Source organism: Notamacropus eugenii, chromosome 1 (genome assembly GCF_028372415.1).
Source record: "Notamacropus eugenii isolate mMacEug1 chromosome 1, mMacEug1.pri_v2, whole genome shotgun sequence".
NCBI classification, from domain to species: Eukaryota; Metazoa; Chordata; class Mammalia; order Diprotodontia; family Macropodidae; genus Notamacropus; species Notamacropus eugenii.
Genome location: NC_092872.1, coordinates 326,146,309 through 326,171,220, shown reverse-complemented (window position 1 = coordinate 326,171,220; position 24,912 = coordinate 326,146,309). Strand labels below are relative to the sequence as shown.

Below are 24,912 nucleotides of genomic sequence, written 5' to 3'. Positions count from 1 at the left end.
CATGCTCATATAATACTCCTTTCCTCATGAGCCTCCAGGCCCTGGCATGGCTACCCCACCCAACTTACAACAGAACTCAGCTTTGCCTCCCCCCATCCTTGTGTAGCAGAGGCAGAGGTACAAAAAACATGGAAACCTACACTGCCTGAGGTGGCAGCATGACAGCCTGCTATGTGGCAGTGCTCAGTCAGATAAGGAAAAAACAAAGAGAAATGAGGTATAGTGCCCATGTGTATGGGGCTCAACCAGGCGTATACAAAAGAGGGTTGGCATCTAGCTATCCCTCCCAGATCACTTTGGACAGAAATTGAAGTGAGTTAAAGGTAAATTTCCCCATATAGGAGGAAGCCTGGGATAATTTTAAGGTCCAGTTCCTGGAGAAATCACCATTCAAAGAAGAAGGAGTCCCAAACTGAACATTAAGGGAACATAAGGGGAAAAGTTTGAAATTGCCAAAGATGTCAGGATGAAGAAAATTCAGGTTAAAGTTTGAGCACATACAGATAAGCCAATAGTAAAGATATTAGCAGAAAATGGATTCTGGTCATCCAAACAAGTACAAATATTTCTGATTAATATTGTAAGAGAAAGGATAATGAGTCAATATCTTATGAATCAGAAGACCCTATGTATTTTGAAAAGAGAAAGGAACTGCAGCAGCATTTTTGAAGAGAAAAATAAGAATCATGAAAATGAATTATGCCCTGCATAATAGAAATAATTGTCAAAATAGAAAAACTTGAATCCATGGTGGCAAAGGCAAAGGCAACAAATTTTAATTATGCTAGGTTAGAAAAAGAGATATGTATGGGATTAAAAACAATAGCATCAAGAGATTTCTTCTAAAAATATAAGGAGACAAGAATGAAGGTGGAACTTTTGTGGAGGAACTGAGGAATAATCATAAAGCACCATGGAATAAACCCCATAATATCCCATTTTCAGATCAATCAATGGGTTTTTTTTTTATTTTGTTTTGGGATTTTTTGAAAGAGAAAACTGCAGAATGGGTGAGATGGCAAAGAAGAGGAATGAAAGGGAGAAAGAAAGGGGGAAATCTCAATTCAGTGATGAATGCTCCCAAATAGGGGATATATATTCTACAATGGGAAAATGAATAGGTATAGTCTACAGGGATTTGGTTCTTAGGGAGACCACTACCTCTGAGAATGTTGAGCCTCCACAGACAATAACTTTTCAAGAGAATGGGAATCAAGTTCATGGGGAGAACTGACATCCCAAAAGGTTAGAGGGAATGAACCCAGAGAGGAGATCTCATTGAATTTGGGGGGAAAATGAGTATGAAGAGAGTAGGAGTTAGTAAGGAACTGTATAACATAAAAAGATAAACAAGGATCTACATTATGCTGAAAGTAACTATTAATTAATATCAACATCAAAAATATACATCTAATTTGTTAGTATCTAAACTCATAAAAGACTGAATTCCAAGAAAACATAAATAATAATGCAATAATTGGAGACTTTAATGGCCCTCTCACACATTTGATAAATCAAACATTTTTTAAAAGGGAAAATATAAAATTGAACAAATTTCTTGAGCATGTTGTCTTCCTCATTAAACTGTGAGCTTCTTGAAAGCAGAGACCATCTTTTACCTTTCTTTGTATCCCCAGTACTTAGCATAATGCCTGGAATATAGTATCTGCTTAACAAATATTTCTTGACTGACAAAATGGTTGGTTGGTTGGTTGTTGTCCTTCATTTTCAAAGAGGACCAAAATGACATCACCATGATAAAGTGAAGTTTCAGTGTATACAACTGTGGCTGATCAGACCAATATGAGCTTGGAATGCTCTACTACAGATTGGGCACAGGTACTCCATGTGAACTTTTGGGATAGTTACTCCAAATTTGCAGATCCTAGATTTCCTGTGTGCTGTTTCAATTCTGCTTTGCCCATAGAGCCCAGCACCATTTCTGATGTGGACATGTTGTACTGAGCAGTCCTGTGCCAGTGTCTCCCATGTCCCACAATCAAATCCAAAGTTCTTGAGAGAGACCTTGAGAGTGTCCTTGTATTGCTTCTTCTGACCACCATGTCATTGCCTGCCCCATGCAAGTTCTCCATAAAATAGTCTTTTTAGCAAGTGTACATTCAGCATTCAAACAATGTGACCAGACCATCAGAGTTGCGCTGACACAGTTTGAATGCTTGGCAGTTTAGTTTGAGCAAGGACCTCAGTGTCTGGTACTTTATCCTGCCAGGTGATCTTAGAATCTTCGTAACACAGTTCAAATGAAAATGATTCAGTTTCCTGGCATGGCACTGGTAGACTGTCTGTAATTCACAGACATAGTATAATGAGGTCAGCACAATGGCTCTGTATAGAGCTTCAGTTTGGTAGTCAGTCTAATTCTTCTCTCCTAAACTTTTCTTCGGAGCCTCCCAAACACTGAGCTAGCTCTGGCAATGTGTGTGTCAATTTCATTGTCAATGTGTACATCCCTGGAAAGCACATGACCAAGGTAAGTGAACTTATCCACAGCATTCAAAACTTCTCCATTTGTTGTAACCAATGGTTCCACGTATAGATGGTGTGAGTGGTGGCTGATGGTGCACCTATGTTTCCTTGGTGTTGATTATTAGCCGAAAATTAGCACAGGCAGCAGATAATTGATCCATATTTTGTTGCATCTCAGCTTAAGAGGCTGCATTAAGTGCACAATCATCTACAAACAGAAAATCATGCACCAACACTCCCTCCACTTTGGTCTTGGCTTATAGCCTTTTCAAATTAAAGAATTTACCATCAGTAAGGTAGTTGATCTTGATGTTGTGTTCATCCTCACTGAAAGCATTTGACAACATGGCTGAAAGCATCATGCTAAAAAGCATGGGACCAATCACACAGCCCTGTTTCACTCCATTGGTGACTAGGAAGGCACGAGAGCATTGCCCACTATCCAGAACCTGGCCAAACATGCCATCATGACGTACAATACCAATGAACTTCTCTGGGCAACCAAATTTGGACATAACTTTTCATAAGCCCTCATGACTAAGAGTGTCAAAGGTCTTGATCAGATCTACAAACGTTGTATACAGACCTCTGTTCTGCTCCTGGCATTTCTGCTGGAGTTGTTGGTCAGCAAACACCATATCAATTGTTCCTCAGCTCTTTCTGAAGTCATACCAGCTCTCAGGTAGATGACCATCTCCCAGGTGAAGGATCAGCTTATTAAGGAGAACTCTGGCAAGATTCTTGCCAACAATGACTAAGAGAGAAACCCCCCTGTGATTGTCGCAGAACAATGTATTCCCTTTACCTTTATAGAGATGGACAATGGAGGCATCCTTGAACTCCTAGAGGATAACCTCCTCTTGCCATATAACCTGCAATATTTCAGTCAGCTTTTGTATGTATGTACAAAATGTACAAAAACATCTGCAAAGATGATTCCACTCACCATCAGCATATGGAACATGCACACACTTATAGACAACATAAAATCCAGTGGACCTGAAAGACAAACTGCTCTTGTTGCAAGAGAACTCAACAGTTATTGCATCCAAATAGCAGCCCTGAGTGAAACAAGACTGCCAAATGAAGGCCAGCTTACTGAAGTTGGAGCTGGATACACATTTTTCTGGAGTGGCCACAGTGAAAGGGAGTGCCATGAAGCAGGCATAGGTTTTGCAATCAAAACTAATCTAGTCAGCAAGCTGATATGCCTGCCAAAAGGAGTGAATAACAGGCTCATGACAATGCGATTGTTACTTGCAGGAAAATGCCATGTCACCATCATCAGTGCCTATGCTCCCACCATGACGAACTCTGATGAAGTCAAAAAAATATTTTATGAAGACCTAGAAACCTTTATCATCAGTGTGCCAAAAGAGGACAAGCTTATAATTCTGGGTGACTTTAATGTTAGAATAGACTCAGACTAATAATGACATGACTTGCACTTGACTTTGTTTTGAGTGAGGGAGGGCTGTGCAGGTCACCAGCCTCACTTCTCCTCCAAGGTCATCTGAATCCAGTGACCAGATATTCATCAGGATGACTGGAGATGACCCAGGATGAGGCAATTGGGGCTAAGTGACTTGCCCAAGGTCACACAGGTAGTGAGTATCAAGTGTCTGAGGTGAGATTTAAACTCAGGTCCTCCTCACTCCTGCACTGGTGCTCTATCTACTTCACCACCTAACTGCCCCAATAGACTAAGTGATTGTAAGGAGAAGAAACAGACATGATATGAGAGTGACAAAGGCAATGTGTGGTGCAGAGTGGTGGCCTGATAAGAGACTTATCCTTTCCAAGCTAAATATTCACATTCATCAAAAGTGCCACCCCCAAGGCAAAATGACTACCAGAAGAATTAATGTCAACAAATTAGAGCTATTCTCTAAGCATGAACAGTTTGTTGCTAACATAGAGGGAAAATTGAGCCAGCATACGGCTGGCAACAGTGGAGCAGAAAAGAAGTGGGCAGCTTTCAGAAATTTGGTGTACAGCACTGCATTTGCTCATCTGGGTCACAATACTCTCAAACACCAAGACTGGTTTGATGAAAATGATGGGGAACTCCAGAAGCTGCTAAATGAAAAAAGAGAACTCCACAGGATTTACCAGCAGGATAGTTCATCCATCTCTAAGAAGGCAGCATTTAACTTCATCAAAAGCAAAGTACAAGCAAAGCTTAGAGAGATGCAGGATTCCTGACTCAGGAAGAAGGAAGATGAAATTCAGTTTTATGCTGACAGTAACAATCCAAAGAGACTTTATGATTCCCTGAAAGCTATTTATGGACCAAAAATCTATGGTGCATCACAACTACTTAGTGCTGATGGAGCCACATTGATTAATGATAAGAACATGATCCTAGAGAAATGGGCTAAACACTTCCATAGTGTTCTCAACAAATCATCATCATTCAATGCTGAGACCACTGACCATTTACCTCAGGTTGAAGTCAATCTCTCCTTAGCTGAACTCCCAACTGAAGAAGAGGTTTTGAGTGCCATTAGGCTCCTTTCATGTGGCAAAACACTTGGTGCTGATACTATTCCAGTTGAGATTTGCAAGGTAGGAGGACCATTGCTCATACAAAAACTGACTGACAAAATAAGTTAAAGAACAAATCACAAAAATAATTATATGAAAGAAAATTTTAACAATGATATAAAATGTGAAAATTTCTGAGATACTGCTAAAGCAGTCCTCAAGGGAAGGAAGGGAGAAAAAAATATGCATTGGCTAAATTGAAAAGGAATTATTAAGCTAAATGTGCTTTTTTAAAATTAGAAAGTCAATAAATAAGCCTAAAATAAGCACAAAATAGGGGCTATTTAAAAATTAAGCAAAAACAATTTGGACACCAAAGTGACTACAGGAATGATAAAGAAAACCAAAAGCCGTTTGTAGGACAATTTGATAAATCTTTTGCCGGACTGATTAAAAAGAAGAGACAAAAAATCAGATTGAAAGAGTAGATGAACAAGGTAAAGTCATAAAACTTGAAGAAATAATTAGAATTAATAAAATCTACTGTAAACAGTTATATCACAATATAACTAAGAAGATAAAATAGTGTTATCTTTTAAAATATAAAATATCCAGGCTAATACAAGACTAAATAGAGTAATTTGACCTAAGAAAAGGAATTAGAGTATCTGTAAAAGAACTGCAAAGAAAAAAAACTTCTGATCCTGATGCATTATAAATCCAATTTCATTATACCTTTAATGAATAATTAATACTAATATCAGAAAAAAACAATTCTCAAAAATTGAGAAATAGCCTTCTCCCAGATTCCTTTTATGAGACAGAGTCCTAACACATAAGCAATGGGGGAAAAAAGCTAATGTTATTAACAGATATCAATTCGAAAATCAAATAAATAAAATCCTATCAAATAAACTGCAGCAATACATGCAAGAAATAATTGGTTATAGTCAAGTTAGGTTAACATCAAAATTGTAAGAATGGTTCAACTTTAGGAAAAGAAAACTTCACAAACCACATGACTATCTTGATAGATGCAGAAAAAGCATTTCCAAAAGCATGATATTCTTTTACACTAAAAACTCAACAAATAAGCATAGAGCTATCTTTTTAATATCATGAAAATTCTCCAAAGACAAGATAAGCATCATTATATAATGTTCTGGAAGTGTGTATTTTTCCTCCATAATAGTATTTTAATTTTTTTCCAATTACACATAAAGATAGTTTTCCACCTTCATTTTGGTAAAATATCAAGTTCCAAATTTTTTCCCTCCCTGTCCTCCCCCATCCCCCGGACAGCAAGCAATCTGATATAGGTTATACATGTATAATTATGTTAAACATATTTCCATATTAGTCATGGGAAAGAGGAATCAGAACAAAAGGGGAAAATCATGAGAAGCAAAAAAGTGTACATGAAAATAGTATGCTTAAATCTACATTCAGACTCCCAATTGTTTCTCTGGATGTGGTTAGTATTTTCCATTATGAGTCTTTTGGGATTGTCTGGTAACTATGGTCAGACAGGTGGACCTGTCTGTTTGTTGATTTATATGCATTGCTTATGTCAGACAGTTTTGGAAGCGCTCTCTGTTGATTTAAATTTCTCTGTATTTTCTCTGAAGTTCAGGGTGCTGACTTTTTCTCCTGAACTAAATGAATGATACATGCATTTGATTCAAGTTGCCTTTCCTTTTAGAAAAGCCGATCAAAGAACTGTGATAACAGGCCCCCTTGTGTATGTGAGGGTGCTTACTGATACACCTGCTTATGGTATCATTCCTTCTGTCTATATCATGTACCCATTTCAAACATTTCTTGGTATGTGGTGTAAACTGTTGATTTATGCCTAGTTTTTGCCATGCTATTTTCTAGTTTCCCAGCAGTTTTTGTCAAATAGTAAGTTCTTATCCCAGAAACGGGAGTCTTTGGGTTTATCAAGCAGTAGGTTACTATAGTCATTGACTACTGTGTCTTGTGTGTCTAACCAATTTCACTGATCCACCACTCTATTTCTTAGCCAGTACCAAACAACTTTCATGAATGCAGCTTTATAATGTGGTTTCAGATCTGGTATAGCTAGGCTACCTTCCTTTGCATTTTTTTTTATTAATTCCCTTGATATTCTTGATCAGTTGTTCTTCCAGGTAATTTTTGTTATTATTTTTTCTAGTTATAGCAAATAATTTTTGGTAGTTTGATTGTATTGCACTGAATGAGAAAATTAATTTAGGTAGAATTATCATTTTTATTATATTAGCTCTACCTACCCATAAGCAATTGATGTTTTTCCAGTTGTTTAGATCTGACTTTGTGTAAAAAGTGTTTTGTAATTATATTCATGTAGTTTCTGGATTTATTTTGGAAGGCAGACTCCAAAATATTTTACACTGTCTACAGTTATTTTAAATGGAATTTCTCTTTCTATCTCTTGTTGCTGGGCTTTATTTTTAATATATATACATGCTGATGATTTATGTGGGTATATTTTAAATCCTGCAACTTTGCTAAAGTTGTTAATTCTTTCAAGCACTTTTTTACTTGATTCTCTAGGATTCTCTAAGTTTACCATCATATCATGTGCAAAGAGTGATAGTTTTGTTTCCTTGTTGCATATCCTAATCCCCTCTATTCCTTTTTCTTTTCTTATTGCTAACACTATCATTTCTAGTACAGTATTTAATAATAGTGGTGATGATGGGCATCCTTGTTTCACCCCTGATCTTATTTGAAATGCTTCTAGCTTATCCTCATTACAAATAATGCTTGCTGCTACTTTTAGATAGATAATATTTATCATTTTAAGGAAAATTTCCATTTGTTCCTATGCTCTCTAGTGTATTTAATAAGAAAGGGTGCTGTATTTTGTCAAAAGCTTTTTTCTGCATCTATTTAGTTAATAATACGATTTCTATTGGTTTTGTTATCAATGTGGTCAATTATGCTGATAGTTTTCCTAATATTGAACCAGCCCTGCATTCCTGATATAAATTCCATCTGGTCATAGTGTATGATCCTTGTAATAAATTGTTATAATCTCTTTGCTAATATTTTATTTAAAAATTTTTCCATCAATATTTATTAGGGAAACTGGTCTATAATTTTCTTTCTCTGTTTTGGCCGTTCCTGTTTTAGGTATCAGTACCATATTTGTGTCATAAAAAGAATTTCATAGTACTCTTTGTTTGTCCATTGCATTTCTGCATCAGATTGTGAGGTTTTTATGCCCACACACATGGTCAGTTCTTTGTAGGTGTCATATACCACTGAGAAAAGGTATATTCCTTTCTATCCCCATTCAATTTTCCCCGGAGGTCTACCATATCTAACTTTTCTAAAATTCTATTCACCTCCTTAACTTCTTTCTTGTTTATTTTGTGCTTAGATTTATCTTTTTCTGAGAGGGAACAGTTGAGATCCCCTACTAGCATGGTTTTGCTCTCTATTTTTTTCCTATTATTCACTTAACTTCTCCTCTAAGAATTTGGATGCTATACCACTTGGTCCATACATATTTAGTATTAACATTACTTCATTTTCTATGGTCCCTTTCAGGTAGATATAATTTCCTTCCTTATCTCTTATAATTACATCTATTTTTGTTTTTGTTTTGTCTGAGATCATGATTGCTAACCCTGCCTTTTTATTTTACTTATTTTGATCCAACCTTTTACCTTTCCTTTGTGTGTTTCTCTCTGCTTCACATGTGTTTTTTTGTAAATAATATATTGTGAGATTCTGGTTTTTAATCCTCTCTTCCATTTTATGGGGGAGTTTAGCCCATTCATATTCATTTTTATGATTACTAATTGTGTATTTCCCTCCATCCTATTTTTACCCATTTATATTTTTCACCTTCCTTTCACCCTGTCCCTCCAAATCAGAGTTTTGCTTCTGACCACCACTTTCCTCAATCTGCCCTCCCTTCTATCAACTCTCCCATTTGTCCCTTCCCTTCCTACACTTCTGCCCTCTGTTCTATCAGGCCCCCATTTCTCTTTTCTTTTCCCTTTCCCCTCCTACTTCCAACCCAACTGAGTATATATATTATTCTCTCTTTGAGCCAAATCTGATGAAAGTAAGGTTCAAACAATGCTCACCTCCTCCCTTCTTTCCCCAATACTGTAATAGGTATTTTGTGTCTCTGCATGTGATATAATTTACTTTACTCTGCCTCTCCCTTTTTTCTTCTTCCAGTCCAATCCTTTTTTTTACCTCTTAATTTTTCATATGATCACATCAAAGTCAACTTATGCCTATCCCCTCTGTCTATGTATATGCCTTCTAACTGCCCTAACAGAGATGCAGTTCTCAAGAGTTACAAATATCTTCCTGTTTAGGGAAAACAGCTTAAATCTTATTCAATAATATTTTTTTCTTTCCTGCTTACCTTTTTATGCTTCTCTTGAATCTTATATTTGAAAGTCAAATTCTCTATTCAGTTCTGGTCTTTTCATTAAGAATACTTGAAATTCCTTTACCTCATTGAATGTCCTTTTTTTCCTCTGAAATTTTTTATATTCAGTTTTGCTAAATAGGTGGTTCTTGGTTGTAATCCTTGTTCCTTTGCCTTCTCGAATATCATTATCCAATCTCTCTGGTTCTTTAATGTAGAAGCTGCTAACTCCTGTGTAAACCTTACTGTGGCTCCTTGATATTTGAATTGTTTCTTTCTGACTGCTTGCAGTATTTTCTCCTTGACCTGTTAATTCTAGAATTTGGTTACAATATTCCTTGAAGTTTTCATTTTGGAATGTCTTTCAGGAGATGATCAGTGGATTCTTTCAATGATTGTTTTACCCTCTGGTTCTAGGATATCAGGGTAACTTTTCTTGATAATCTTCTTAAATGATGATGTCCAGGCTCTTGTTTTTTATCATGGCCTTCAGGTAGTCCAATAATTCTTAAATTATCTGTCCTGGGTCAATTTTCCAGATCAATTGTTTTTCTAATAAGGTATTTTACATTTTCTTCAATTTTTTAATTCTTTTGCTTTTGACTGATTCTTGATGTCTCATAGAGTCATTAGCTTCCATTTGCCCAAGTCTAATTTTTAAAGATTTATTTTCTTCAGTGAGCTTTTGTAGCTCCTTTTCCATTTGGCCAGTTCTACCTTTTAAGGAACTGGTTTTTTCAATGGGTATTTTTTTCAAAACTTTTTGTTGTTGTTCAGTCATTTCAGTTGTATCTTAATGACATCATTTGAGATTTTACTGAAGTGCATTGCCATTTCCCTCTCCAGCTCATTTTACAAAGAGCTAAGGAAAGTAGGGTTAAGTGGATTTCCCAGAGGCACACAGCACACAGTATCTGAGGCCAAATTTTGAAAGCAGAAGATGGGTTTTCCTGACTTCAGTCCTGGCACTCTAGCTGCCCCAACCCTCAAAGTTCTAGGGTACCCTATAAATTAGCAGGGGTGCCTGTTCTCTACTTTCATGAGCATAAGATCCCACTAACTTTTTTCTTCTATCTCTTAATGTCTATTAGACACTAGATAGTATACTATCTGATAGTACCTCAATTACACATAACCACTTAACATTGAGCTTTTACAAAGGAATATTTATTTCAAAGATCCAGCAAGAACAGAGTACAAACATTTCTCCTGTTACCATGCAGGCACACACACATACTCTCCTCTACACTACCTCTGTCTCCTCGGGGAGTAGGATCAATTTAGCTCAGTTCCTTCATAGCCTTGCCTACATCAAATCCATATCAACATGTGGCATAACTGCCTGATTAGTCCTCATTTCAGCCTCTGCTGGTGTGGGTCCAGAAAGTGATTCTCAAAGGTTGTTCCTTGTTTCTTGGGGCAGTGATGCTGCAAACCCAGATTCTGGAAGACCTTCAAATTCACAAAGTCATCTTCACTGATGGCCAGGAGCAAAAAAGACCACCCCAAGACCACTGAGGCAAAGAGGAAGTAGCTGAGGCTGAAATGTTTTTTAAGGCCTTCAAAAGGCAATCAAAGAGCCTCCACTTCACTGTGTAGTCAACTGACTAGAATCAGTTATAGAATGTCCCCATGTGCTTCTTTGTCTCCAAAGTAGTTGTATTCTACATAATCACAGCTTTCTGAAAAGAAGGCTCCCTAGCCTTCTCCATGTCAAGAGATGCCATTTGAGGGCTCTGCCATTTAGCCAAACTCAGCCTTCTCCCTACCCCACATTGCCACTACCTATATATTTTCAGATATTTTGATGTGTTGATCAGTTTTGCTGATTTCTTTTCTGTTGATCCACTTTTTAAAAAATGCATGAAATTGCTCTCAGGGAGGAGTGGAGGAGAAGGAAGAATATAAAAAGAAATCTAGAGTATGTGAAAACAAAAAATATCAAAAAAAATTTATTTTACAAGTAAATGCTTTTTGGACAAATGAAGAAATCTCTCAGTTTAGATACAGCTTTCTTTTGATAGCTCCTATAGCAAGAATGTAAAGTTGATACATTTGATTCCTGTAGTCATTTATCCATTCCTTGGTTATTGGACATGGATCTCACATTTAGAGTACAGCAGCTATATTAATGTTTTTAGATAGTCTAACAACTGGTTCTCAGTATCCTTTGTTCTCTTTTATACCACTTTGCCATCACCACATTACAAGTGAAAGGTGAATATCTGAGATCCATTTTGGATTTTCTTTGCTTTATGAGTTGCCAACCTAGAAGAATTTATTTCAAAGTGGTTAGCCTACTGGTCCCTCCCCACTCCAATGTAATTAATCTGGCCCTTAGAAATCAGACACAATTTGCTAAGGCACCTATTCAAAACAACAATGTAAGACAGCAAATGATCAGTTTTCACATATATACATATATATGTATATACATGTACATGTGTGTATATACACAAGTGGTATGTGTGTGTGTGTGTGTGTGTGTGTGTGTGTAATATATATGCCCTTTTTTTTTATTATAACACCCAGGATGGAACAAAAGTCAGAAAGCTTATTCTGCTTTTGCATAATCCTTAGTGCTAAATGCACTGCTTTATAAATATTGGGTACTGCAGTATGTAATGGAAGGATAAATGATTGAAGTCAAAGTTGTATTAAGCTATCCTTTAGTGAGTATACCTTTCCTTCTGAATTCCCTGTAGAACTAAATCTCTGTTTACCTGCTATACTTTTGTAATCTTGCTTCTCTTCTTTGTTTGGTGCACTTTTTTTTTTTTTTTGCTGTCCCCTATCTCCATCTCTCTTTCCTCCTATAAAAGACTCTTAGAGAATAAGTCACTTTCTAATTTATATACATAATTGGGGTGTAAGTCTAAACATCTTTGTAATGTGAGGTTCAGGATAGTTGACGTAATATAGTGTTTCATAAATTAGGAAAGTTTTGCGCAATATCATGAAGGCTTATCATACAGAAATAAATTGTTAATCTTTTTAACTTAATTTTCCTTTAAGGTAGAGGTGGAAAGGCACTGTGATGTAATGAATGGAGAGCTAGACTTAGAGGCAGAAAGACCTGAATTCAAATCCTGTCTCAGATGCTTACTAGGTCTATTATCCCAGGCAAGTCATTTAACTTCTCTTAGCCTCAGCACCTTCCTCTGTAAAATAAGGGTAATAATAACCCCTATGTTGCTGAGTTATTATGAGGCTCAAATAAGATAATAAATGTGAAGCTCTTTGCAAACCTTAAAACTCTATGTCAATACTATCTTTTCTTTTAACAATTCTTACTTTTTAATAGGAAGAAAAACATTTAATTTAATCAGTTTAACTTTTATTTTTTAGTAGCTAACTACTATAGTATTTTGTAAATATACTGTGCATGTCCAAGTGCTCAATTATATTTGCTAATGCATTTTTCAAATCTTTCTTTATAGGTTATCTGTAAAGTCAGATGTGCAGCTGAACTTGACAAAAACAAGTAAGTATCATAAGCAGAAATACTTAATGACAAATAAGACATTTCTCACCAGATAAATCAGCAGTGAAAGTAGAGTTCAGAAGATCTGAGCTAAGTTTTTTTTTTAATTTATGTGAAAGTTACCAGAAGTATTAACCTTGTGGGTAAAATTCTCTTTTTATTTTCAAATTGCATTCAGGTGTTAATTCAATGTACCTACTTAATTTGGGAGTTAATCTATTTAATCAGTTCTCTCTCTTTCTTAATGTTACTGATGATTTCTACCTCACTTCTGATCCCCAATCTTTGAAGTAATTTCTAACAACTGTGATAAATTAAAGATACATTACTCTAATTTAGGATAGAATTTCTTGTTTCTATACTTGTTAGCTTAAGAACTCATATTTCTATAGCAATGTGTGGATTATAAACTGTCAGTGAAAAGTACTTACTATATTAGGAAATCTAGCTTCTAATCTCTGATATGTCACTATCATGTGATCTTACAAAAGTCACTTTACTTTTCTGACACATCAGTTAAATGAAGTGGTCTTACTACATGGTATTTAAAGTCATCTTGATATCTCTTGATATCTCTGACTTTATGATCATGCTAATTAAAACCTTTGAAATTCATAGATTAAATAAATCAGTCAGACTAAATCTTTGTGTTTCATAGTATAGTGGAGCCAACAAAACTTGGAGTTGAATCCTGCATCTGACTCTTATGAGTTGTGATTATGGGCAAGTTTCTTAGTATCTCTGTACCTCAGTCTTTTCATCTATAAGATAGAAATGGTATTTATAGTACTTACCTCACAGGATTATATATTATATATATATATGTGTATTTGTATTTATATGTGTATTTATATTATTTTTATTATATTATATTATTGTATATTATATTATTATATATTTATATTATATTTATATATGTATTTAATTATATTAAATGTATATATTTCTATCTATGGTTCTATATATAAAGAGAATATAACATAGTTATATATATGTAGAACCATACACACATACACACATGTGTGTGTATATATACATAAAGCATCTTTAAAATGATATTTAAATGTCAGTTATATCAGGAATTACTATGTAATTTAAGACTTTTGTTTTTAGGTCATTTATCTTGAGCAGATCATTCTGAAAATACTGGGAACTATATCCAAATTATTGAATCAGTGGTATAAATAATCCAAATTGGCAAATAAATCAAAGACTTCCTTACTGGAATATGTCTAAGCTAATGTAGTGAGTGTATGAACCAATACCTTCCCACCAAGTGGACTTATTCACCCAATTTGTCCCTGTGCTAGCAAACTGAGGGGTTCTAAGAGGTCATGGTCAATCCTACAACTTTAACTTTTCAGGATTTTAGGAGGAAAGCTTTGTGGAAGAGATGCCTTCCTAGTATTTTACATTATAGCTCCTGAGCCCCTACCTGTATTTCCCATTTAACAAGTAATGACCAGGCAGTGTTCATTTGTCCAGTAATTACAAAACACTTCTAACATTATTTCCAAAGTTAATCTTGTCAGTCACACATAAATTAGATGCTGGAACATAGGACAACGCAGTCATTTTTACCCTGAATAAATGTTTTGTCTCTACAAGATACTTTCTTGATGTTTCTCAACTACACAAGTCTCACATTTGTTTTTGTTGTTTTTGTCATCAATTAGTAAAACTGTCCATCTTAAAAAGGCATACCTTTATACCAGGAAGCAGACTGATTTACCATTCCAAACTTTGCTTCATTCTTCCTTACAGCTATTTAATATTACATTTTGGAGATAATTCTACCATATATACACAGAATGAAACAAAATGTGACATTTCTCAATTTTTCTGGCACAAGACAGAAAGTCAGGCTTTGGGGCTTCAAAGAACTGCTGTGAGTGAATAGAAGTCAAGGCTTTTGTATTGAAAGTTTGAAACTAAAGCAAATAATAATGATGACTAAATTTATATAGTCATTTCTGTATGCCAGGCACTGTGTTAAGCACTTTACAATTATTTTCTCATTTGATCCTCACAACAGCCCTGGAAAGTGAGCAAAATGAGAAGGTATTGTGAAACTAGAAAGTATCACCCGTAATAGGTAATCTAAAGGTAGATAGATAATGAAAATCTGACTATGTAACTCAGCCATTGTTGTAAATAGTTACAAAAAAAGGATTATAATAAATCGTTATAAGAAATATATTTGTACATAGCCTCTACAAACTTAAAAAAACTGTCCATTCCATTCATTAATTTCATAGTATTGTGCTTAATAGTCATAAAAATGCAGAAGCTAGAATTTTAAATAATGCTAAAGAGAAAAAAGTTTTTGTAAAGTACCATTATTTTTTCCCAAAAATGTTTATTTTATAGAGATTTTTATGTCTAGTAGAGTCTTCTAAACATAATCCTAATTTAACATTAAATCATAAAATACTGGAATCTCAAACTTGGAAGAAGCGTCAAAGATCTAGTCCAAACCCTAGTTGATTAAGAATCAGTTCTACGAAAATGAAGTCAAACGAGGGGAATAAAAAGAGACAACTGAGCATAGCTTGCCACAGTCCATACTAAACAATGATCTAGAAAATGTACCAGACTTAATTTTGATTGGGAAAACCTAGAAAAAGTTGACATTGAGTCATTTTTCTAGTCTAGTCCAGTCCAGACAGAAAAGTCAGTAGACACAGGGGATGGATTCTGACAAGGAGCATGAAAAGAACATTCTAGCACCCAGGGATAGAAAAAGAGCCAAGAAAAGGCACAGGGATGAAAGTACCAATATAGAGGAAGATTCCAAAAGATCCTTAAACTGGCACTTGGTGCAGGAACAGTTGGTATCTGGCAGCTCTTTTGCCCATTACCCACTTCTGGGTCACAGATCCAAGGCAGAGAGAGGTGGTCCTGATCATGGGCCCTCGCTGTGTAATGAGCAAGGAACAAATTCCTGAAGTAAATGTTAGCTGTGTGACTATGATCCCAGTAGGGAAACAGTGACTCAGTTGAATCCTTTAGCCGAGCATCTAAGCCTACAATAGAATAACCAGTTACCAGACACTGAATTAATATCAATATTAAACTTATATGCACCAAATAATATAGAATCTAAGTCCTTAAGGGAAAAATTAAAAGAGTTATAATAATATTGGACTTCAATTTATCCATCTTAGACCTAGATAAACCTAACTATAAACACAAGAAAGAAGATAAGGAGATTAATAGAATTTTAGAAATCAGATATGATAGACGTCTGGAGAATATTGAATGGAACTAGAAAGGAGTATGCCTATTTCTCATCTGTGAATAGCACCTTTACAAAAATTGACTAGCATACAAATTTCTCATACAAATGCAGAAAAGCAGAAATATTAAGTATATATTTTACTAATCATAATGCAATAAAAATTATGGATATGGATTCAATAAAGGGCCTTTGAAGCAAAGATTAAAATTAATTGTAAATTAAATAATTTAATGCTAAATAATGGATGGATCAAAAAATAAATCACAGAGGTAATCAATAATTTCATTAGTGATAATGACAATGATGAGATAACATACCAAAATTTGTGATATGCAGCCAAAACAATACTTGGGGGGGGAAGCATATATCTAAAAACTTGGGTAAATAGAAAAGAGAATGGGCAAATTAACATATTAGATGTACAACTAAAAACAAAACCAGAAAACAAACAAAAAAGAAACCCCAATTAAACACCAAAATAGAAATTCTGAAAATCAAAGGAGTTATTAACAAATTTGAAAAGGGGAATACCTATCATAGGGTACCTTGTTCCAAGGAGTTTTAACCAGGTAAGGCAGCAGAGGTAAAATGGAGTAAGCTGAGACAGTCTAGTTTCTGCCTTCTAGTCAGAGGGGAGAGGAGGCTGAGGGAAGTGGTATTAATCAGGGCTTGAGTTAGAAACATGATGTTGAGTATAAAAATGATTGGCTTCCTGGAAGTTCCCAATGGCTTTCCTGATGTAAGGAGATAATGATGAACAGAAACAGCACTAGAAATATCAGGGCCATAGTGCAGATGATATTTCTGTCAGTTATCTATCATCTTCACAGATCACAGTCATCTGTAGAAAGATAACTTCTAGAGGTCATTATGCTCTTGGATGCAGCTTATTTTAGTACCAGGGTCAATACTGAGATTTACCCTATAAACCTCACCTACTCAGTGATACCTTTCCAATCTGTCAGGACTTTTCTCTCCCTAGAAGTCCTACTGGAAGGGTTACACTAAATCTCCCTGACCCGTTTGAGGACTTTGTGTAGAGGCTGCCTTCTTCTTTCACTGGAGCTAGGCATGAACTATCCCTCACCCTTTTCCAAGGACTCTTGATTGCCATAAAGCCAGGTAATATATCCCTTTTTTTTCAGAAAAATATAAATTTACCATACTTAATACAAAGACAGCTTCACATTCTCTGTGCCTTTAAAAAGCAAAATATCTCTTTAAAATTCTACTCTTTGATCCCACAAATCCTTCTGAAAAAAGAGTTACCCTAACCAACCTGGAGGCAAAGGAAATCTGCCAATTGAGGATCAGCTAAGCAGATTCCCTGGAGTAAATGGAGCCCTTTGAGGAGAATGAGGCGTTTTGAGGCTTAGGCAACTATGCACTGAAAATAAAATAAGGAAGGGCCAAGGGAGACAATTAGAACTGCATCTATAAGAAGTCCCTTCTTATCCCTAATACCTTTGTAGATAAGTTCTTGGGGCTGGATCCAAACAAATTCTGGACTGGAAAGTTACACCTCATCCCCTTTTAAGGAGGCACCAATTTATGATTTTTGTAGGCAAGGCTTCTGGTAAGTGGGATACTCACATGAACTAGTTAGGATATTGGGCAGAAATAGCTGCCTTAGCTTTAGGGGTAATAAGTTCCTGCACTTACAAAAAGCAATGTATCATGACCCCCCCAATTTCACATTGATGACCACCCCACTTCACTGATAATTATGTGTGGGAGAAGGGATTGGCAAAATTCCTTTATTAGTCCTGACCCCAAAGATGAAGTCCTTTAATTTTCTAATCTTATTCCCTCCAAGACACAGACAACTTGGCCACCATTCAGAAATTAGTGTAGGCAAAGGTCTTATCTGCCCCATTCCTCAGGGCTCTGTCACATACCAACCATGTGGCTCAAAACAACTTACTGGAGGGGCTTGCCAGGTTTTTCATCCCTCACAGTAACAATTGGCATCAATTGATGACTGCTGAGATCCAGTTGTGCATACTTCACAAAGGGCAAAGCTGCAGGTGAATTCAACAAAACATTAATTCTCAAAAGCTAGCTCCTTAAGGGCAAGGTACCATTTTACTGATGGACAAAGGACAATTTCAAGTTGTTGATTAATATTATCAGCAATACTACCCAGTGCTTGTGCCCATGACATTTCTCATTCTACAGGGGTTAATTTTTGCTGATATCTGCTTTGTTTTCAAGTAGGATTATATCCTGAATAATCTGAATTGTCTAATGGACTGTCCCAAAGTTGGCTGAACAAACTCTATTTCTCCCGTTCCTTTTACCTTCTGCCCTGTCTGGTCTAGTCAGCTTTATGTCAACCCTATAGTGGTAGACATAAATACCCTCAGAAAATGAGACCTCTTTCAGATTTCTGCCCATCAGATCTATAGACCTACAGACTAAGTTTATAAGTTTTGCATTCTCTCTATTATCATAATCATTATCATCTATTTGATAAATAAATAAGATCCTAGACTTATAGTCAGATTTTGGCTCAGGCCTTTCCCCATAGTCTTATGGAATGAAGTAGAAGTCACTTTATCTCTCAAAGTCTCATTTTCCTCTGTAGAATGGGATAATATTTGTATATTTTAGCTCACAAGTCATGAAGAAAGTGCTTTTGTAAACCCTAAAGTACTGTATAAAAAGAAGATTTTATCATCATACCATCTACCTCAAATAGCTATCCTATTCTTTCTTTAATCTTTTTTTCAACATAGCTTTAAAAATATTTTTATTATTTTCATTTATTATTTATTATTCTCACTAACTTCAACTCCTTCTGAGCCTTAGTATTCCTAGTGTTGTCCTTACTGTCAGTTTTGTATCTATGTTCCATTAGTAAAGTTGGTTTCAATAAGGTTAAGAAACTTCTGAGAATTTTTCTAATACATAAGATTCACACTTCTGAGGAAGCATGAACTGATTTTTAAGTTTCTTTCATTATTTTTGTAAGTACACCTAACAGGTTTGCTTTTATTTTTTTTTTCAGAATTCTTCTACGTCTGGGATTTATGTTGGCAAACCTTCTCTTTTTGGTGACAAACTTAACTTGTTCAATGTTAGTTCATGGAGATATTTCAGATAATCAATTGAAATGGACAATATTTGCTCAAGCACTAATTAGTGATAGCCTAGTCATTCTTTGTGTCATTTCATTAGTTAGTTACATATGCAAAATTACAAAAGTGTCATCAGCAAATGTCTACCTCAAATCAAAGGTAAGTGTGCTATCACTTAGAATGAATTTTGGATTCTTTCTTCCAAGATACTATATATAGGCAACTAGATGGCACACTACATAGACTTCTAGACCTGGATAAGTAAGACCTGAATTCAAATCCAGCCTTAGATACTTACTAGCAGTATGATACTGGGCAAGTCACTTATAGAGCTCTGCCTTCCTTGGTTCCCTTTTCTTTAAAATGGAGATAACAATAGTACCTACCTCCTAGGGTTATTATGAGAATAAAAATAAGAAAATATTTGTAAATTGCTTTATAAATGATAGTTATTAGTATTACCATTGCAATATGATTTAGATACTTAGATCTGAGGTCTCAGCTGTATGAGAAAACTAACTTCAGAGGTGCTGATCAAAATCCCTTAGTACCTGTTTATAACACATATTTGTTGTCTATGTCTCCTTTCCTATTCATTAATATCTTTTATCAGTTTATTCTGCTTGGGGCATGTAAGTCCTAAATCTATGACCCTATCTCAACTTGCCCCTGCCTACCTATCCTGAGAGACACTTGTCAATATGCAGACATGAAGTTAACACAGAAGGTTCACCCAGAGTGCTAGGAACCTTCCTTTGGGTATAGATAAAAACTGAGCTGTCCCTTGGTTATCTTCACACTTCCTACATCATTAGATCATCACTTTTTCCAATCATTTTCCAGTTCAAATCTGACCTCACATACTTGCTAGCTATATGACCCAGGGCAAGTCACATAGCCACTGTTTGCCTCAGTTTCTCCAGCTATAAAATGGGAATTATAATAGCACCTATTCACCCCCATCCCCCAGTATTGCTAAGAGGGTCAAATGAGTAATATTTAGAAAAGTGCTTAGCATAGTGCCTCACCCAAAATAAGTATTTGTAAATGCTTATTTCCTTTTGTTACCCTTCAAATGTTTCTGACATCCTTTTATAGGATTTTCGTGCAATGATTCATTTGTTATTTATTGCAGCCTGCTCAATTCACCATATGACCTCCCCATTACCCTTTAAGTGGTCATCAAGTCAGTTCTTCAGACTAGTATTCTGTAACTTTTGGCCATACAATATCATCAGAAGGATATTGATCTTAAAAGAAGAACCTTAGTGTCAGAAATAAGCTTAGGGTCCTTAAAGGAACTGTGAAACTTCCCAAAAGTAATCAGGTTCTCCTGCTCAATTGTGAACACAATTCATTACACATTGTCAGTGTCTGTCCAGTGTCTATGTATTGACTGATGAGTTCTAAGAGTTGTCTATCCAACTACATGGACAATAGGCATTCTTCATGCCTTCAGGACTTTTTTTTTTCTTCAGTATTTACAGGTCTCGCTTGGGAAGCACTGTTTTAGGACTTTATTTAGTCAACAAGCTGTCATCCACACGCAAGAACATCTGGAAGATTTCATTAGGGAATCACTTTTCCTTAAGTACTCTGCCCAATTCTTGGCAAATTAATTTGGTGAACATAGATCTGTCTTCCTGTATTATGTCTTATATATAGAAGAACAACAAACAAAATTATTTTGTATAAGAAAGTTCAATTTTTTCTAATACATAGGGATATACTTTGTTGGATAGTTTGTTAGGTAGACTTTTACACTTGTGAATCAATTTGTTTTATAATGAAGCAGAGTGGGATCTTGTATTCTCTATGCCTTTTTGAAAGTGTATGACTGAAGACATAGTATTATATACAATATTATTTGCAAAAAGTCTGAAAATACTGCCCCATTCATCAAAGATGCCCTGCGTGTGTCAGTCATTCTCATAATACTTTGAAGAGATAAATTAGACAAGGTCAATTACTAGTTTTATATTCTCAGTTTTGCCTTTTGGAGGGAAGGATACCTGAGATTTTTCTAAGCATTTGGTATCCTCCTGTTTTTCAGATATCTTGAGAATTAAGTTCTCGCTACCCTCAATTTGTTTGCTCCCCAATATGGATATCCTCTGGATATAATTGGTCTAATCCATCTGTACTTACCATCTTTTTCTACAAGCCATTTCTACAAGCCATGGTTCCCATGGACCTCGAGTTGGCTATAAAAATCTTTACAGAGGCCAGATGGTAGAGTAAGAGCGAAAACTCAACTGAACTCACCCAAATTCCCATCCAGGCAACTTTAAAATAAGGCTTCAAAATCAAATTTTGTAGCAACAAACAAACCAACAAAAGTTTGGGTGAAATGATTTTCCAGCCCAAGACTGGTCAATACTGACCAAGGAGGTCAGTAGGAAAGGTCTGTCTCTCAGGGTAGTGGCTGATTTGGAATACAAAGCATCAGGCTTCACCAGAAGACCTTGAAGGTGCCTGCATCAGTGGCAGCAACATCTTTAGGAGCTCTCAGCCCACTAATGGTAAGTGGATCAGACAACTGGTCAGAAAGAAATTGTAAACCTTTCGCTGGAGCTGGACTCAGGAGTCTGTTGCATTGCTCATACACAGTTCCAGGTCACAATCCCAGGGCAAAGAGGAGCACTAATGCTTGTGGCCAAAAGAAAACAGAGGCCCTGGTCACAGTTCCAGTATGGAGAAGAGTGCTTGAGGTTGCTCACAAGGGATCAGGGGACCTGGTGTTAGTTCTAAGGCAGAAAGGAACAATAACACCTATGGCTACAGCAAATCAAAGGACATGGTTACACTTCCAGGGCCAAATGGAGCAATATCTTTTGTGGCCATATGGGAGCTAGAGCCCTGGTCAGAGTTCCAGGATGAAGAAGAATGCTAGCACTTGTGGCTACAGGGAAACAAGGTCTCTTCCTAGGTAAAGACCAGAGCACAGGCCGGGAGAGAAGAAAGCACAACTCTCCTTAGGTCATACTACCTTGGAAGCACTAAAAACCTACAAACTCCTAGAACTAGCTCTGAAAACAGCAGCACCAAAAAACCTGAATTATTGGACTGCCTGAAAGCAATGATGAAAAAAGAGCCTATGTATCATATTTCAAGAATTTGTCAAGAAAAAAATGCTCTGATATCCTAGAACCAGAGAGTAAAATAGAAATGAAAACAATCCACTGATAGCCTCCTAAAAGAGATTTCAGAATGAAACTTTCAGGAATATTAGAGCTAAATTCCGCAAGCAGCCAGAAGGAAACAGTTCAAATATTGTGGAACCACAGTTAATCACAAAAGATTTAGCAGCTTCCATAGTAAAGGATTATAGGGCTTGATATTCTAGAAGGCAAAGGAGCTAGGAATGCAACCAAAAATAACTTACCCCACAAAACTAAGTATAATCCTGGGGGTGGGGGGAGAGAAAGAAAGAGAATGGATATTTAATGAAATAGAGGACTTTCAAGCATTCCTGATTAAAACACCAGAGCTGAATAGAAAATTTGACTTTCAGATGCAAGATGCAGAAGTACAAAAGGGTAAACATAGAAGAGAAAACATAAGGTATTAAATAAGGTTAAACTGTCTATATTTCCATATGGGAAGATGATAATTATAACTCCTAAGAACTTTATCATTATTAGGACAGATAGAAGGAGTATACATGGTTGTGAGTTGACTATGATGGGATGATTTCTAAAAAATAAAATGAAGGGATGATAAAAAGAGATAGATTCACTGGTAGAAGGAGGAAGTGAGAGGAAGAACAGGAAAAATTAACTCACAAAAGAGGCATGAAAGAAAGCTTTTACAATGGATGGGGAATATGGGAGAGGAGGTGTCAGTCAATGCTTAAACCTTACTCTCATTGGACTCAGAGGGAATAACATAAAAACTCAGTTGGATATGGAAATTTACCTTACTTGGAAGCAGATGAGAAAAGAGATGAGATGGTGAGGAAGGTGTGGGAGAATTGATAGAATGGTGTACAAATTAAGGGATGCGGTGGTCAAAAACAAAATAGCCTTTTGAGGGAGGTGAGAAAGAGAGAGAGAATATGATAGACAGGAAAAATAGGATGGAGGTTAATACACAGCTAATAATCATAACAGTGAATGTGAATGGGATGAACTCACCCATAAAAATGGAAGCAGATTACTGAATGGATTAAAAACCTGAATCCAATAATATGTTGTTACAAGAAACACACTTGAAACAGAGAGATGCAGAAGGAATTAAAATAAAGGACAGGAAGAAAATCCATTATGCTTCAGCTAGGGTTAAAAAAAAAGGAGGGGTAGTGATCATGATCTCACATAAAGCTAAAGCAAAAATATACCTAATTAAAAGACATAAACTGGAAAGCTACATTTTGCTAAAAGGTACCACAGGCAATGAAATTCAACAATAAACATATATGTACCATATGGCATAGCATTGAGATTCTTAAAGGGAAAGTTAAATGAGTTATAGGAGGAAATAGTTAAACTATACTTTGGGGTACCTCAACTTTCCCCTCTAAGAGTTAGATAAATCTAACTATGAAATAGACAAAAAAGAAGTTAAGGGAATGAACAGAATTTTAGAAAGTTTAGATGTGATGGACGTCTGGAGAAAACTAAATGGAAGTAGAAATTAGTATACATTTTTCTCATATGGCAACTTCCCAAAAATTGACCATGTATTAGGGCATGAACATCTCACAACCAAATGCAGAAATATTAAATGCATCCCTTTCAGATTACAATGCAATAGAAATTATATTCAATAAAGGACCATGGAAATATAAATTAAAATTCATTGGAAATTTAATAATCCTAAAGAATAGTGGGTCAAAGAACAAATAGAAACATTCAATAATTTGCCATTAAGTTATTATGTCCTAAATCATTAATTAATCATTAAAGAGAATGACACCAACAAGACAACATACCAAATTTTATGGGATACAGCCAAAACAGTACATAGGGGAAATTTTTTATCTCTAAATGCTTACATCAATAAAAGAAAGAGGTCAATAAATTGGGCATGCAACTTGGGAAAAAGCTAGAAAAAAAACAAATTTAAAATCCTAATTAAATGCCAAATTGGAAATCCTGAAAATCAAAGGAGAAATTGATAAAATTTAAAGTAAGAAAATCATTAAACTAATAATACTAGGAGCTGATTTTATAAAATAAAGTAAGCCACTAGTTAAGTTTATTTTAAAAGAAGAAAACCAAATTATCAGTATCAAAAATAAAAACAGTGAATTTACCACCAAAGAAGAGGAAATTAAAGCAATTATAAGTGTAGCTATTTTCTCCAATTATATGCCAAAATCTAAAAATTTAAGTGAAATAGATGGATATTTGCAAAAATATAAATTGACCAGCTAAACAAAAGAGGAAATTGAGTAAATAACCCTATCTTAGAAAAAGAAATTGAACAAGCCATAAATGAGTTCCCTAAGAAAAAATCTCCAAGACCAGGTGAATTGACAAGCTAAGTCTACCAAATATTTAAAGAACAATTAATTCCAATTTGGTGTTTAATTTTGGATTTTTAATCTGGAGTGCTAAAATTTTTGCATCGATATTCACTAGGTTAACTGGTCTATAGTTTTCTTTCTCTGTTTCCACTCTTCTGAGTTAGGTACCAAAACCATATTTGTGTTATAAAAGTAAAAATAAGCAAAAAAGAAACCTTTCCAAATTCATAAGGAATATTAATGAAAAACTTTTAAATAAAATAT

The 24,912-nt window shown here is 35.5% G+C and overlaps 1 protein-coding gene across 1 annotated transcript in view; it reads left to right on the top strand.

Annotated features, from left to right (window-relative positions):
* The window catches only part of GPR137C (G protein-coupled receptor 137C), a 51,902-nt gene that overhangs the window by 14,459 nt on the left and 12,531 nt on the right, over positions 1-24,912 (top strand). Inside the window, exons 2-3 of the mRNA XM_072629707.1 lie at positions 12,814-12,857; positions 19,109-19,337. Of these exons, the coding sequence (XP_072485808.1) occupies positions 12,814-12,857; positions 19,109-19,337 (273 nt within the window). The remainder of the gene's footprint in view (positions 1-12,813; positions 12,858-19,108; positions 19,338-24,912) is intronic.